Source organism: Corvus kubaryi, unplaced genomic scaffold, assembly GCF_017639235.1.
Source record: "Corvus kubaryi isolate FWS band 111438036 unplaced genomic scaffold, C.kubaryi_AGA036_p1.0 38283, whole genome shotgun sequence".
NCBI classification, from domain to species: domain Eukaryota; kingdom Metazoa; phylum Chordata; class Aves; order Passeriformes; family Corvidae; genus Corvus; species Corvus kubaryi.
The window spans coordinates 1-14,532 of record NW_024581172.1 but is presented as its reverse complement, the minus strand read 5'-3'; the positions used below and the strand labels follow the sequence as shown (position 1 = coordinate 14,532).

General features: G+C 38.7%; 1 protein-coding gene across 1 annotated transcript; it reads left to right on the top strand.

The window, feature by feature from the left end:
* Nucleotides 1-4,786: 4,786 nt before the first annotated feature.
* LOC121672144 (CD44 antigen-like) lies at nt 4,787-13,351 on the top strand (the record flags this gene model as incomplete). Its single annotated transcript, XM_042044670.1, has 5 exons — nt 4,787-4,974; nt 8,188-8,324; nt 9,742-9,813; nt 10,437-10,679; nt 11,552-13,351. Coding segments are annotated over 5 exons (756 nt in total), but the record flags the coding sequence as incomplete, so codon positions are not given.
* Nucleotides 13,352-14,532: the final 1,181 nt, after the last annotated feature.

Genomic DNA, 14,532 nt, shown 5'->3' with positions numbered 1-14,532 from the left:
TATCCAGTGGTTTTCATCACTGACTTGGGCTTTAGTCCAACTTCTGACATAAAGGTAAAAGCCTATGTATCCTGTTACAGTTGCCTGTACTGCGAGTTGCTTGGGTGAAGTTTTTTACTAATAGACTAAAAAAAAAGGTGGAATACTCAGCAAATAATGCCTTCCAGGCCCATGTGTGTTGTAGTGTATTAGGTAATCACTGAATTGTATTTTTTTGTACACTTAAGTTCTCGCAGATGTCAAATGGCGGTAATCAGGCTAACTTAATATATACACTGACAAAATGTTTTGCGTCCTGAAATGTTTCATTAATCCATTCCATATGAAATTTTGTATTCAGAGGCCATTTTCTCAAGTCAGAAGTAAAATATGCATTCTTATTTAGCCGTGAAGTAGTTTTCTTGAGAACCAAGTAAAAAAGTAGGCATAACTAGAGATAGGTCTGTACTGAGAGACAAGATCTGGACTGTCCAGACCTCTTCAGATTTTAGGACTCATATGGCCCAATTTATAGATTTGCCTGAAGAGGAATTGTAGTTGCTAGGATTTTCTTTTAAACATATTTTAATCTGTTTCCAATATGTTACTTTTTGCTACTTCATTACTAGCATGCACTTGAAGCAGATGATAATATTCAAAATGTAGGTAGCAGTGCTAAGCTGGTGGTTGTTCCTGTTCAGAAGTGTCAGTACAAGATTCAATAGTCTGTGATTGTAAGGAAACATTTACCCATGTATATCTGCCCAAAGCTAGTTTAATAAATTTGAACTAAGTTCTTACAGTAAATGTAAATCCTATATTCCATTAAAACAAAGAGAATGAAAACTATACACACTGTGAAACCTCTAGTTCTGTCCCTGTTGTCAGCCCCAGTTTAGCACATCCTGGTGACCTGTCAATCATCTTGAACCGCAAACTGAAAGGGAAAATCCCCGCGAAAACATCCCCGTAACGTTTCCTGGTTGCCATGCAATTCAGCATGCGGTTTTACCAAGAACTCTGTTAACAACGTACAAGCTTTACACATACTCTTGTTCAAGTGGGCAGGGTGTTTGCAAATCTTCCACTTTGATGTATCTCTGCAGTTGCTGAAAGAACTGCTATTTTTTTTTTTCCTCTCAAAGACAAGACAGCATCCACCTTGAGAATGAAACCCCCAGGTGGTGTCTTGAAAACAATGAAAACAGGGAGTAGTGCATGAGACATCAGTATGGTACACCAAAAATCTTCATGGAAAATCAATTCCAATGGGAAGAGTTAGCGTGAGTCAGAGTTACTCATTATACATAAGGGTTGCAGAATCAAGGTGGAAATGGAAATTGCACCTGGTTTCTTACAGTGACAGTTTCTAACAAGCCTCTTGTATTAGTTATCAGGGTGTAACTCAACTTCTCTGACAGGACAATGCTCTTTAGTCTGTGTGAGGCGATTCTATCCCACCAGTGGGCTCTAACTACCAAATTGTCTGGGGAACTGAAGTTAGAGATTTTGGTTGACAAGTATTAATTGAACTTGGTTTAGATACATGAATGGTGATAGCAGAGAAAGGTTTGCATGCAGCTGTTTGAGAGAGAGCACCAGAAATCCTGGGAAGGATGGGGAGAAATGGCCTGTGTAGAAGTTTACGTTTTCCATGCTCATAAAATTCAGCACAGACTTAGGAACGTTCCATGGCTTTGGTTTGTGTCACCCAATCTCATAGTCTGGGTGAGATTAATGATTATGACAATTCAGACATATTTCGTACTGTTTGCCTTCTTAAAGGCAATTAAACAGCTGTAGCAGATCATGTGGATGAAAGAAGAAAGGAAAGATTGTGTCCTGTCAGGCCCCAAAGCCAGACAGCTCTAAGAGGGGGAAGGAGGGAAGGTTTGCGTGCTGTTCGTGATTTCACTGTGAGTCCACTCTGAGTCAGCCCCTTCGATACTTCAGAAATGTTAAAAGGATCAGTTTAGAGTGCAATAGTTTGTTACACAGTATGAGTTTTGCATTGCCTTGTCTCTTGGAAGAGAACAAAAATCCATCTTTTGCATAACTGTGTTAAAGCCAGCTAAGTAACATCAACATAAAATTAATGGATTTGACCTTCCTGCCCTATGGGAAAAGGTGAAATATGTCTTTTGATTTAAATTTGACAGTCATGTTTCTTCCTTAACTCAAAATTACTCTATAAGCCTCAGCATGGAAAAAAAATTAAGGTATTAATTGAGTTTAGATCCCATCATTTATTTTTAATATGGTATTTATTGGTGTGATCAGAATTTTTTTCATTAATTCAGTTAAGGGTCCCCATTGTGTGGGCATTAAAATACAAGACTATAAAGTAAAAATGCTCTGTTCCCTGACAGCTCTGGGTTTGTATTTTGTCATTTTTAAAATGTGGTAATTACTATCTTCAAAGAGTAGATGCTGAATTTACACAGTTTGCTTAGACTGTGAAATACCATGTGAGTTTTGGGTACTGCTTTGGTCCTTTTCCCATGCTCAGTTATTCATGAACAGAGTGTCTCTGCTACAGCAGTGGTACACTTGGAATAGTAGGCGTAGAAGATACCATCAAAGTAAAAAACAAAGGTGCTGTCTCAGCATTACTTTAGGGCACAGTGCCAACGAATTGGATGGCCTCAAACCCAGTTTTGACAACTGGATTGCCACATTTGCCTGGGGTTTCCTGGACACCCACATGATCTCTCTCGCTGCATGAGCAAGGCTTCCTGGGAGCTTTGGCTTTGCTCCTGCATGTGCATGCAGTGCAGTTGGGCAGCACACGTGCAGTAAGCCGGGTACCTCTCAGCAGTGTCCCGGTGGGCAGGGCATACTCAGGCTGAGCGTTTCCGTGGAAAATGTACACATGTGTACGCACGTATTCCACATAGTTCCATTAAGCCTATTTCTGTTAGTAAGCCAACTTTTTAAACAGCAGAAGTCTAAGTAATTGACTCTCTACATGGAATTCTGACTGTGACTGAGTCTCAGAGTGGTAATGGAGCATAAATTGTGGTGTTTAAAACCAGGAATGGGCTGAGGTTTAATGGCGGCTATATGAACTCACTCTAAACAAAAGTGAACTTCACTTTATAATTCAGTGAATATAGGATTAACTGCGATGAAATGGAACCCAAAACAAGTGTATGTGGTACGCCCTTTCACAGCAAAAGCTTTTCAGAAATCAGCCTAAAGTTATCACAAAAGATTTTGATGCTCCAAGAAAATTTAGCTCCAAATTCACTAAGCTTGTTACTTTAAAGTAATCAAATAGAATTTCATGGTCTGATCCCCATATTTAACATTAAGTCTTGGGCTTCATAGAGTATGTTTTAGGAAGAGAGGATCAAGAAGGGAAAACTAAAGAAAAGCCTTTTTCTTGTCTAGGTCATTTCAGCTTAATACAGCTACTGACTGGACAACTTCCAAGGCAATGTCAGGCTTTGAATATGAAATATTTGGAGCCAAAGTAGAAGTCACTTGCATGGCAGCTGTGAGAGCAGCTCCATCCCATAGCAGTAGTCAAGGAGTGGCAGAAGTGCCATATGTTTTTTAATAATGTATGATAATAAAAATTTTAAAAATATTAGGAACTGTAGTCAGCAAGACTGTAAAACAGGTCTGCAATACAAATTGATTTTTTTGTCAGCCAAAATACTGGGGGAAGGAAAAAGGTGGGACAAGAGGTATTTTTTCTGTTCTTTTTGTGGAAAGGCTATCCCAAATGACAATATGATTAATTCTGTTGCCTATGGTACAAGTATTCAAGATTGGCTACACAGCTTTTGAGCTCCTTTGGACAAGCAAGAATCAATACTATTGGACTCCTACCTATGCTGTGAATAGTGGCCATCCTCTCATGCATCATACAGGCTGGGTCTAATCTGGTATTTTATCTCCTTGAATGTTTCCTGTGAGCTATGGAAAGGAATGTTCCTTGCAGTTTACACTGAGTAGATACCCTGTACACAGAATAACATCAGTTTATCAATGGACAAAAGAAACTGAAGAAAGAGTGCATGCCTTGATTCCTATCATTTGCTTTCACATCTGTGAAATAGACTGTCAAGCAAAATAGACTGTCAAGCAAAAAATTACATTAGGAGCGTTGCTTATTATTTATATGGAATGTGTCAATGCGAATGTGCATGAATTGCATTTCGTGTCTTTTAGTAAAACAGTTATTATATGTAATTTTTTTTCAAATAGACAGTACAGATGCGCCCTTTTAGTATTGGAGAAGACTGGTCTATTTTTCCCTTTATTGCACATGGAACTTCCATTAAAATTAAGATAAAAATGAGTCATGCTCCTCTCTGCACTGGAAATAATAGCTACTCCTATGAAGTGAGCTTAGCAGTTGTCATTCTAGTCTGGAGTTACAACTGCTTTTTTTCTCTTGAGGGAAAGGTGGGGCAGAAGCAAACTTAATTCACATTGCTTTGAAGTGTCCTGATGTTTCCCCATTTTCCTCTACGCACGTGATTATTCTTATTCGTATTGACATTATTATTGTTAACTCCTTCTTCTGCACATTAGTGTTAAGGGTGTGTTAAAAGTCCTAGATACCTCACAAAAGGATGTATGGCTATTTTTGGGAAGGCTGGAGATTTGGCTCATGCCTCAGCCCAAAGAGGGGAAGTATGAAAAAAGTGATTGAAAGTGGCAGTGCTTTTTTCTGAATGAATTGGTAGCTGTTACTTGTTGCTGGTTTGCTTTGAAAGCATTATACATGAAAATAAATGATTTCCAGGTCTTCACTTAAGGTCTAAATTCTTAGGTCTAAATTGTTAACATTTTTTTTTCTTTTGCTTTGGTAACAGAATTCAATGTAAGTTGCAGATACAGAGGAGTTTTTCATGTTGAAAAAAATGGTCGCTACAGTCTCACACGATCTGAAGCAGTCAAACTCTGCAGAGCTCTCAACAGCACCTTGGCAACACTAGAGCAGCTGAAGGAAGCTCACGAGTCTGGATTTGAAACTTGCAGGTAAAGAAATTCTTGAAAACATATGACACTACTGGTGTAATAATTACATTTGACTTACTGTAGCCGTTCAGATTAGTTAAATAAGTTATATTCTGTAATGAACAAAACATCTCTGTGCATGTGTATGTTTGCTCTGGGTCTAGTAGTAAGTAAGTCCTTCATGCATATAGTTTTTTACCATTTATCTTTTAAAAAAAAATTGTAACCCCTCACAGATAAAATCTAAAGATAACAAAAGATGACAGGATAATAAACTAATTAGGAAGATGTTCAGATCATACTGTGTCACTAAACGATTGGTAAGATAAGTATGTGAAAAGTAAGGACCTAATGTGAGCATAGGCTGAGGATAGTGTATGCCATGTATGGAACTCGGTCTTGCCAAGGAACAGTAAAAAGCAGCAGGTGGTACTGTGAGGGATGAGCTTTTGACAACTCAGTGAAAAATGACCACAGTATTCGTGCATTCCTGTAATCTGTAAATGGAGATTTTTCAGAGGACAGTTACAGTAGTTATTAAAAACCTGAAAACCATGTTGTCAATTGACCTAATTACATGCTGTAATTAATGATGTATAGGACAACAAATGTGGATAATACAGACTCTTTAATTTCTCAAAAAATAACTAGCGCAAGAGCCTAGAAGTTACAGAAAACATTTAATTCAAAAAATTTGAGTGAATACTAATATAACAATCCCAATTCTCTCCGCGTTTCCTGAGCAGAGGTGCTTTGTCCCTTTCATCATCTTCATGACCCTCCTCTGGACTTGCTCCAACATGTCCATGTCCTTCTTGTGCTGGGGACCCCAGAGCTGGGCACAGTGGGGTCTCAGCAGAGCAGAGCAGAGAGGGAACATCTCCCCTCTTGACCTGCTGCCCATGCTGCTTTGGATGCAGCCCAGAATGCGTTTGGCTCTCTGGGCTGCAAGCAGGCGCTGCTGGCTCATGTCCAGCCTCTCATTCAACAGTACCCCCAGGTTTTTCTGGGCAGGCTGCTCTCAGTGTGTTTATACCCCAGCAGGTGTTGATACCCTGCTTCCACTGCCTGTGCATTTCCTTCCTGTCCTTTAATCCCAACAAAGCCATACAGGCCTCTTGGCTTGCTTTCCTCATTTCTTAAACTGGTATCAAGAGCTCTCGCGCTCTATGGAAGGAGTCCTTGAATACCTGCCACCTCTGTTCTGCACCCTTGTCCCTCAGGGCAGTTTCTCAGGAGGGCCTATTGAAAACCTCCTTGAAGTGCTGGAAGCTTAATTCCCTAAAATTCAGGGTCTTGACTTTACTCTTCTCCTCACCCATTTCCCCCAGGACTGCAAACTCCACCAGTGCATGATCACTGCAGCCCAGGAGATGCATGTTGGCAAACCATTATGGAGTTTAAATAAATGATAGCAGATTTTCAACTTCATTGCAGTCTAACTTAGACAGGAAATAGGCAGAAATGGAATTTATCTTCTAACTTAGAAAAACGAAGTGGACATTTCTTCAAAATTTTAAGGCTTTCACTCTGGTACCATGAGAAATAGTACTGACATCCATACGGCTTGCAAATATCTCCTGTTCTGGCATGCTCACTTTCACAAGTATTGTGGTGGTGAAATACGTGAACAGAATTCTTTGAGAGTTCTTCTCTGAGACGTGGGAATGCAATTTAAAATGGTACCACATAAAAACTAGAAACAGTTCTTTACTCTGAGGGGAAAGTCCTTTATAACAAAGTAGGCATGTTCTTTTTCTGACATTAGCATGTTCTTTTTCTGACATTAACGTGTTCTTTTTCTGGCATTAGCACATGAATATACACAGCATTCTGAATTGCCCAGCACTACACAACATTTAGAGATCAAATCCTAAATAATGCCCATGGGTAGAGATTTCTATGCCACCAATAATGAGTATTCTAAAATATGGAAAGTATTTTCTAAAGCTAAATATAAAGGTAATTGAAAGAAGAAGAGGGAATTTTTTTTTCCCCCAGTGGTAGGCTGTAATTTTTCATTAATTTTACATTTTTCCCTAATTCAAAATTGACCAGAGGACAGATTTGGACGTGAAAGCCATGTGGATAGGATTTCTTCCTCCCTTCCTTCTGGCCAACTCTCCCACCCTATTACTTTCATTTGTTGATCCTGTGCTAGAAGTAATCCTTGTCAGTAAACCTTAGCTCTTATTAAAATAGAGTAGGAGAGGGAAAATATGCTGCATATAACCATCAAAATGCATGTGAATAAGATGAATCAACAGAACATAACACAAGTAGGTCATAATGGTTTGTAAAGTGTCAGCATTGTAAGCTCAGTTGGGAGTGTGGTTAAAGTACTTTATAATTCCACCTACAAGAGAATTTCAGAATTGCAAGTATCTGCACATTAGACATGAAACTGGAATGATGTTCATAGATAAAAAACTGCAAAGCTGTGACATTAACTCCTCCCTGATAAATCATTCCTCTCGAGAAGTAAAGCAAAACCCAAACCAAACCCGTTCTTGTTTCCATTCTATCACGTCTCTAGTTAAATACATTGGAATCAATCAGGTGTTACAGGATTGCAAAATAGTAATAATGTATTGTACGTTATGTAATCACAGTCTTCACTGAATTATGTGAGCTCTGTGCACAATAATCACATTGTTCAACTGAAAGATACAGTAAGGATTTGTGGATGAATGAGTCTTGTATTTGAATATTTTAGTAGGCTGTCAGTTTTTGCAGAAAATGATGTGTGTTGCAAGCATTCTTTAAACTTGCTCAGGTACCATAAATTGAGCCCTCAGCTCTTCTGAGTGAAGTGTCATTGAGCAGTGTGTTATGTCAAAGCAATGAAAATGTGAATCCCTAAAGAATGGGAATTTAGTGTCAGGTAATACAAACTCGCACTGAACAAAAAGTGCACTCTCCTCCCTCACTTTGACTCCCTTGCTCTGATCACCCTAGGGAACTGATCAACCTAGCTTAGTAACAACCTTGGTAAGATGCTTGTTTAGTTTAAATGGGTTTAGCTCTAGAAATTAAACATAAAATGATGTTGAGTGACAGGAGACTGATGTGAGAAGGGAGCAACCAAATGAACAAGGAACAAAAAGGTAACAAAACCGTATGAATAAACTGCATGCACTTTTAAAAAATAATGGCTTCTTTGTAGCTTCTTGATGTTTGAGGTGACATCTGCTATAGTAAGTAATATGGTTTGTTTACCTCTGTTCTTCACAGGTATGGTTTTGTGGTGGGGCATATTGTTATCCCACGGATCAAACCCTATCCTCTTTGTGCAGCAAATACCACTGGCATTTACAAACTTCCAGCGAATACAACTGATCGGTACGATGCATACTGTTACAATGCGTCAGGTGAGGAGATGATTTTATGGTGTATTTTAGAAACAGATTAACTAAGAATCGCATATGTAATCTCCTATTTAAGGTACTGGAACGAGGGCTTATATAATAAACATAACCTGGTTTTTAGCTGAGAAGAAATACATTTTGCCAGTCTCTAGAAGTGTATCTATCATGTCAGCAATGACCATTTTGTTATCAGTGTGTTTTGAACTCAGTCATATTTCTGGCCTTGGGACAAACTTAGCAGCTTCAAAACAGTTCATTATAGTGGCTTAGTGAAGTGAAACACTGCAGCAGTGAATCTGAAAGACTTAACTGTTGTCAGCCATGGCATTCAGCTCTTCCGTTCATGCACACATGAGCTTTACAGCCAAGAGCAGATTTTTGTGTTCTGAGGAACACCAGGAGTGGCTGCCACCTGCAGCAGCTCCAAGGCCTGCGATGGCCATCCCAGGCCCACGGACATGGCCGCTGCTCTCCTATTTGCAGACTCATTCAGTATTTGCTCAGGCAAATCTCCATTTAGACATTAGGCTGCTGGACAGCAATCAATGCCAGTGGGTCAGGAGCAGACTGCTTTCATCTAAAGTTTTTAACTTTCTAATAATAGAAAATATTTTAGCAAATTATTAGGAAAGTGTATATAGTCCATGACAGATGCTGAGCATAATATTTGAAAATAAAATCTAAACTAGCTTTGAGTATCTTAAATTTCAGTAGGTTGTGACATTCATAGTGGAAGCAGAGAGTTCTTACAGAAAGCTATAGGGAAAGTTCATTGATGGTTTGAATGGCAGTGATATCTTTTTTGATTTTGTTCTTGGTGGTGATATAATTAAATATCTTTGCATTGGTGTAGTATAATGTGAGTTGCCATCATCTGTCATTCACAGATGACTACTGCAGTGATGTCCATCCCCTCCAAAGCTTTATAACTCCTCCCAAGTGTTAATCCCTTCCAGCAGTATGAGCAGGTAGCTCATACACCAGCCCCAAGTGGGGCACTTCAGCCCACAGGAGCCAGCAGTGCTCACTGGAGCAGGGGCACACGCTGCCTGTGCAGAGCCCTCCATCGAGAGGACGGAGTTTTGCCAGCTAAAAAGGATTAGAGTTGCCCCTGCCACTATGACAGTGGGTCTGCCTGCATTGAAACTGGGTCATAAGGCTGTTCTAACTGGCATTGATTGCAAGCATTTTCTGGAATGGTTATGGAAATTGAGAATCACATTGTTACCTGACAGAACAATCTCGAGGTGCCCCACCTGGGAAGGTGGTTCATCAGCGAATAACATTTGTTTGGAAATTTGTTTTCAAATGTCCTCATCTGAAGCTGATGTTTTGTGATTATGTACAATTGTTGTGTGTACACATGTGATTTTTTGTCCATTTTTTCAAATTAATATTTTCTATTTTCCTTCCTTCACAGAAACAGAGGAAAAAGCATGTGAGCCAATTAAAACAATAGATACTTCTTTACTCAGTAATCAGGATGAAACAGGTACTGTACTGATTAGAAAGACATGGACTTGCTTAGTTTTCAGTAACTGGTTACCTTCTTTTTACATAAACAATCACTAGTATTTAAAAAGCCAGCCAAACATAAGAAAAGCAATTTAAGAGATGTTCAATAGAAATTAAAGAAACTAGTCACTTGTCTTCCCCTAAATCCTATGGAGCTTGCATTGTCTCAGGGTACCAAACATTTTTTATATAGGTATTTGACCTTTTTTAGCACCTCAGAGCTGTAATATCTCTGACATATAGGAATTTGCTTAAGACAGCTACCTTCCTCCACTTGATTTGAGCTGTTTGTTAGAAAAGTGGCGGGAAGCAGAGAAAAACACTCATAATAAATTATTGCTTCCAATTCTAAAATTCTGATTGACTTTCCAAATGCCGATATTTTATGTTAAAATTGAGCAGTTTGATAAAAATAAGTGATGCCATGTAGGCCCTACAAATGTGACAAATACATAAATGAGCATGTATGCATTAGACATATTCTAGTGATGTATTACCTAGGTTAGATAGGAGGGCAAAAATGGCCGAACTGCAAGTGTTACTCTTTATTACAGCTGTGTAGCTCCTTGACATGAACTGTTTAATTCCCTGTTTCCACAGTCATTGACAACGCAGATGGCTCCCGTTACAATCCAGATGGCTCACGTCATACCAGTGGGGAGTCCTCAACCTCAGGGGTGGATGATGAAAATGCAGGTAGTGGATCCACTCATGAGACAACTCCCATGGATACCTCCATCAGGAGATCCAGCCCCTCATACTATGGAAGTCCTACTCCAGTCTCACAGCTGCCAGATCATACTTTTGGAGGAGGTGAAAAAGGAATTCCTGAAAAAGATTATGGTAAGGACAGTAGGTTGCCACTAATTTCATGGGGCCCTGCCAAATACAAATGCCATATTCTTTTCTACGTATTTTATTTAATCTTATATGTTGCTTGTGTGGCTGAAATTATCAGAAGTCTGAAAGACTCACTCCCACTGAACATTAGGGATATGGGTGCAAGTCATCCTCTAAGTACAGTAAAGTTTACTGTGTGACTACAGGCTTTTTGTCAAATCACCAGTAACTTACCAGTGAAGGATACCAGTATTTTGCATCACTATCCTCAATATATACTGAAATTAAAAAAAAAAAAAGCACAAGCATTAGGCTTATAAAATTACTTTTCACTGGTGATAAACTCATGGCATGTTATGCTTGTTTTGACATGTAGCTAGCACCACAAAAGGTAAATCCTACCATTCTCTTGCTAAGGAACTAGGATCAGAAACATTCCCCACATTCCCCAAGGTGTGTGCTGTGTATTTCTGTTGATTGCCATTACAACTGTTACCAGCTGTGCTTGCATGCATAGTCTAGATGTTTTGACTAAATCTCAGAATATATCTCAGTAGAGGGGAATACAAACAGCTTGACTCATTGCTCTAGGATCCCTGTCCTCATGGCATACAGGTACAATGAGGTATCACATGAACAGATTGTTACCAGAATGTTCATTATCACTGTAATACATTCTCCTCTTCAAATAATCTGTTTGGGTGATAGCCTTACTATGTCAGTAAGGTAAGCTTATGTGGGGTCTGTGTCTTTCTCCTCTCTTGGACCAGTACATGAAGGAATGAAGCTTGCAGGGTAGAAAAGTTGAAGTACTTGTGAGTACTGTATTGCAGCTGAGCTAATGAAATAGTAATGATTTATCCATCACCACACAGGTGATGAATTTACATCTATGTCACCTCACATCTCTTTGGGGACGGTGGCTGGTGATTTCCATGAAGAAGATGACAGACAGTATCCTGCGAGTACCAGTAAGATTTATGTTTCATAATAACTACATTACAAATAGATTATATTAACACTGCTTTCTTCTTCCAGAAGGGCATTCTGGTAAGTGATGAAGTATACAACAGCTCAAAAATTGGAAAGACATTGAAAGACTGGTTAAGACAGAAATTAACTTCACTCTCTGAGACAAGGGGAGCAAAATAATTTACAGTATGTTTGCTTCAGTGCTTGTACCTGAGCTCGGAAAGATTGCTGTTTTGGGTTTCCCATGACAGTTTTATCACACCTATTTACTCTATGAGGCAGCACAAATTAGTACAGTCAATTATACTTGAAGTCAATTTATTTCTGAAGTAGAAAAGGATATTTTTGTAGATTCATGATGAAAGTGTCTGTTATTCTAATATATTTATGATTGTGAGTGTAGGTAATCCATGTCAAAACCATGACTTTGCTAACCAAGGCAGTGCTTCATATGGCAGTTCCAATGGCCAAGCCATTTGTGCACTGCAAAAACTAATTTCATCCTTGCTGTTGGCAATATGTGTGCGAAAAAAATTGGGGACTGTGGTGGCTCCACGGTCTTTGAGGACCCAAAAGAACAGTATCCATTTTCTCTTCTTTGTCCTTAAGTAGCTTTACTGAGTTGGAAAAACTGCTTGTGATGTTTTTATCAAATATGTAGTGCACAGCAGCTACAATAAATAAAAAGCTTTTGAAGTTCTCTTCCATGTTTTAAAGTGGAAATAATGTACATATGTTCACACTAGTTCTTATGGTTAGAGTGATAAAGATCTTTGCCTCAGAAAATAAAGTGAACCTAAAGGGAGAACATTTTAATTATGCAGAGGAAATCTACAGAGGCATTTTGTAGTAAAGATCAAATTGATAGAACTGAAAGTTCCTTTCCACTGGCTCTTTTTTTTTCCCCACCATGGGAATCCATGAGGAATTTGCTTGATTGTCTGTTGGTTGCTGATAGCTGGTCAGATGGTCTATATGACTTGGAGAGGTGGTGCCCTCATCACTGTATTTAGAAATCACAGCATAAAGGAAGAATGATTGTATGCATTACACAGTTAGCAAATGTTTTTTGAAAGAGATAAATTATTAAACCCAAGCATCTTGGTTAGTAGCACCTTATAAGTATGTAGATGGAAAAAGAAATATTAGGTTGATTTTACCCCAAACCTTGAAAAAAGAGTAGAGAATTTTCTGGTGCTTGTTTCCAGTGAAAGCTTTTGTGACAAAATATTGTCTGTAAGGAGGTCGAGGGTGGAGAAAATCCCACCTGGTAATAGTGGGGAGTTTGGTTGACTCTGATAGTGATTTTTCTTTCGTATATATTTGCTTTTGTGTGCACATGTGACTTAGTGTTTCCTTGTACAGGTGTTTCTGTACCCACTGCAAAAACCTGTGCATTGTTTCCCTATGGGAAAGCTCCCTGTTTTCCTTTTAACATTTGATTATCAAATGTGTTGATACTAAATATGTGTGTCCCTTCCTGTTGCTAGCAGTTCTCTCATGGGCATGACTGTTTTACAGAGGGACAACTAGAGGTACTTAAGATTTGCAAAGATAAACAACTGTAGTGTGATGTGATAAAATGTGTCAATACTGATAAAAGGGTATCGCAGAAGTGATAGCATTGGCATGTTTGTTTACGGGGTTAGGATTGATAAACTGGTTCTCTTGCAAAAAAAAAAAAAAAAAAAAAGAAAGATTATGAAAGTAAGGCTCCTGGGTTTTTCTGATAGCTTTGGCTATTACCCAGCAGCATCACTCTAACACCGAGGAGTTTAACTCATTTAGTTTAATTTTACTGGATTACAAATGAATCAGTAACCTAGCACTTGTTTTAGAAAGAAGTAAAGTATAAGCTGTGCATCTCTCTGAGAAGTCATCAAATATTCAGTAGCACCAGAGAAAGTGACATGGATAACAGTCAAAAAAAGAAGATAAAGCCATGCCCCAGTATCTGTTATTTAGCTTGCCTAGCAGTGCAGGCTCATTGGAATACCCTGGCCAGAATTCAATTTCCCAGAGAAAAATGCCACAGCAGGAAAGTAGAAAATTAAGAAATAAATAAAGAAAAGTATTTGTCATATATCTTCAGATGAATGGCTGAAAATCCCTCTCTCTAATTCTATAATGTGTTAAAGTGAGAAACAAAATGGGTGGCTCTCCATCCATCTGTAATACAATTCATTTGTAAAGTTAAATTTTTTTGAAAACATACCTAGCTTAATCTAAAGATTTCTTTGCTATGGGTTTGAAATGAGCAGTTGGCACAGGTGCTTGTTGTTCAGATGATACCCATTCATTATTTCTCTGGATCTGGACATTATTGGTGCTGTTCTCCATCAAGTTAATAGTCCAGATTAATACACCGTCAGCACTTTACCATTGACTTTCTCGCCTTGCCAGAAGAAGTTTTACTCTTTCTTATTAGCAAATTATAATTCATCTCTAGGTGTGCCATGAATCAGATGTAGGAATCTTATTGATGAAGGAGCTACCTACTTGAAAAGTAACTCTGACTGGTTTTTTTCATCCATATGTGATAGACATATTTATTTCTATTTGCATGCCAATAGGTATTTGGATCCACAGTGGATGAAAAGGCTGTAGATTCCTGTAATTTTTCTAAGCAGGAAGCTCTTTCCTTTCATAAACGTATATCACAAACCTGTAGAACTTACTATTTGATATGCTGTGTTCTGAGAAAGTGTTGTGGATTGATAATGTGATAGTAAAGCTGGGCCTCTCTCCCATGCTATACTGATGCCTACTCTGAAAGGTGTTTCGGGTGTGCATTTAGCTGGCAGCATCAAGTCAAGGGGAATGCATGTGTCGTCTTTTGAGTGGAATGGCCTCAGTTCTGGGCTCATGTTCATGGCAGCATTGG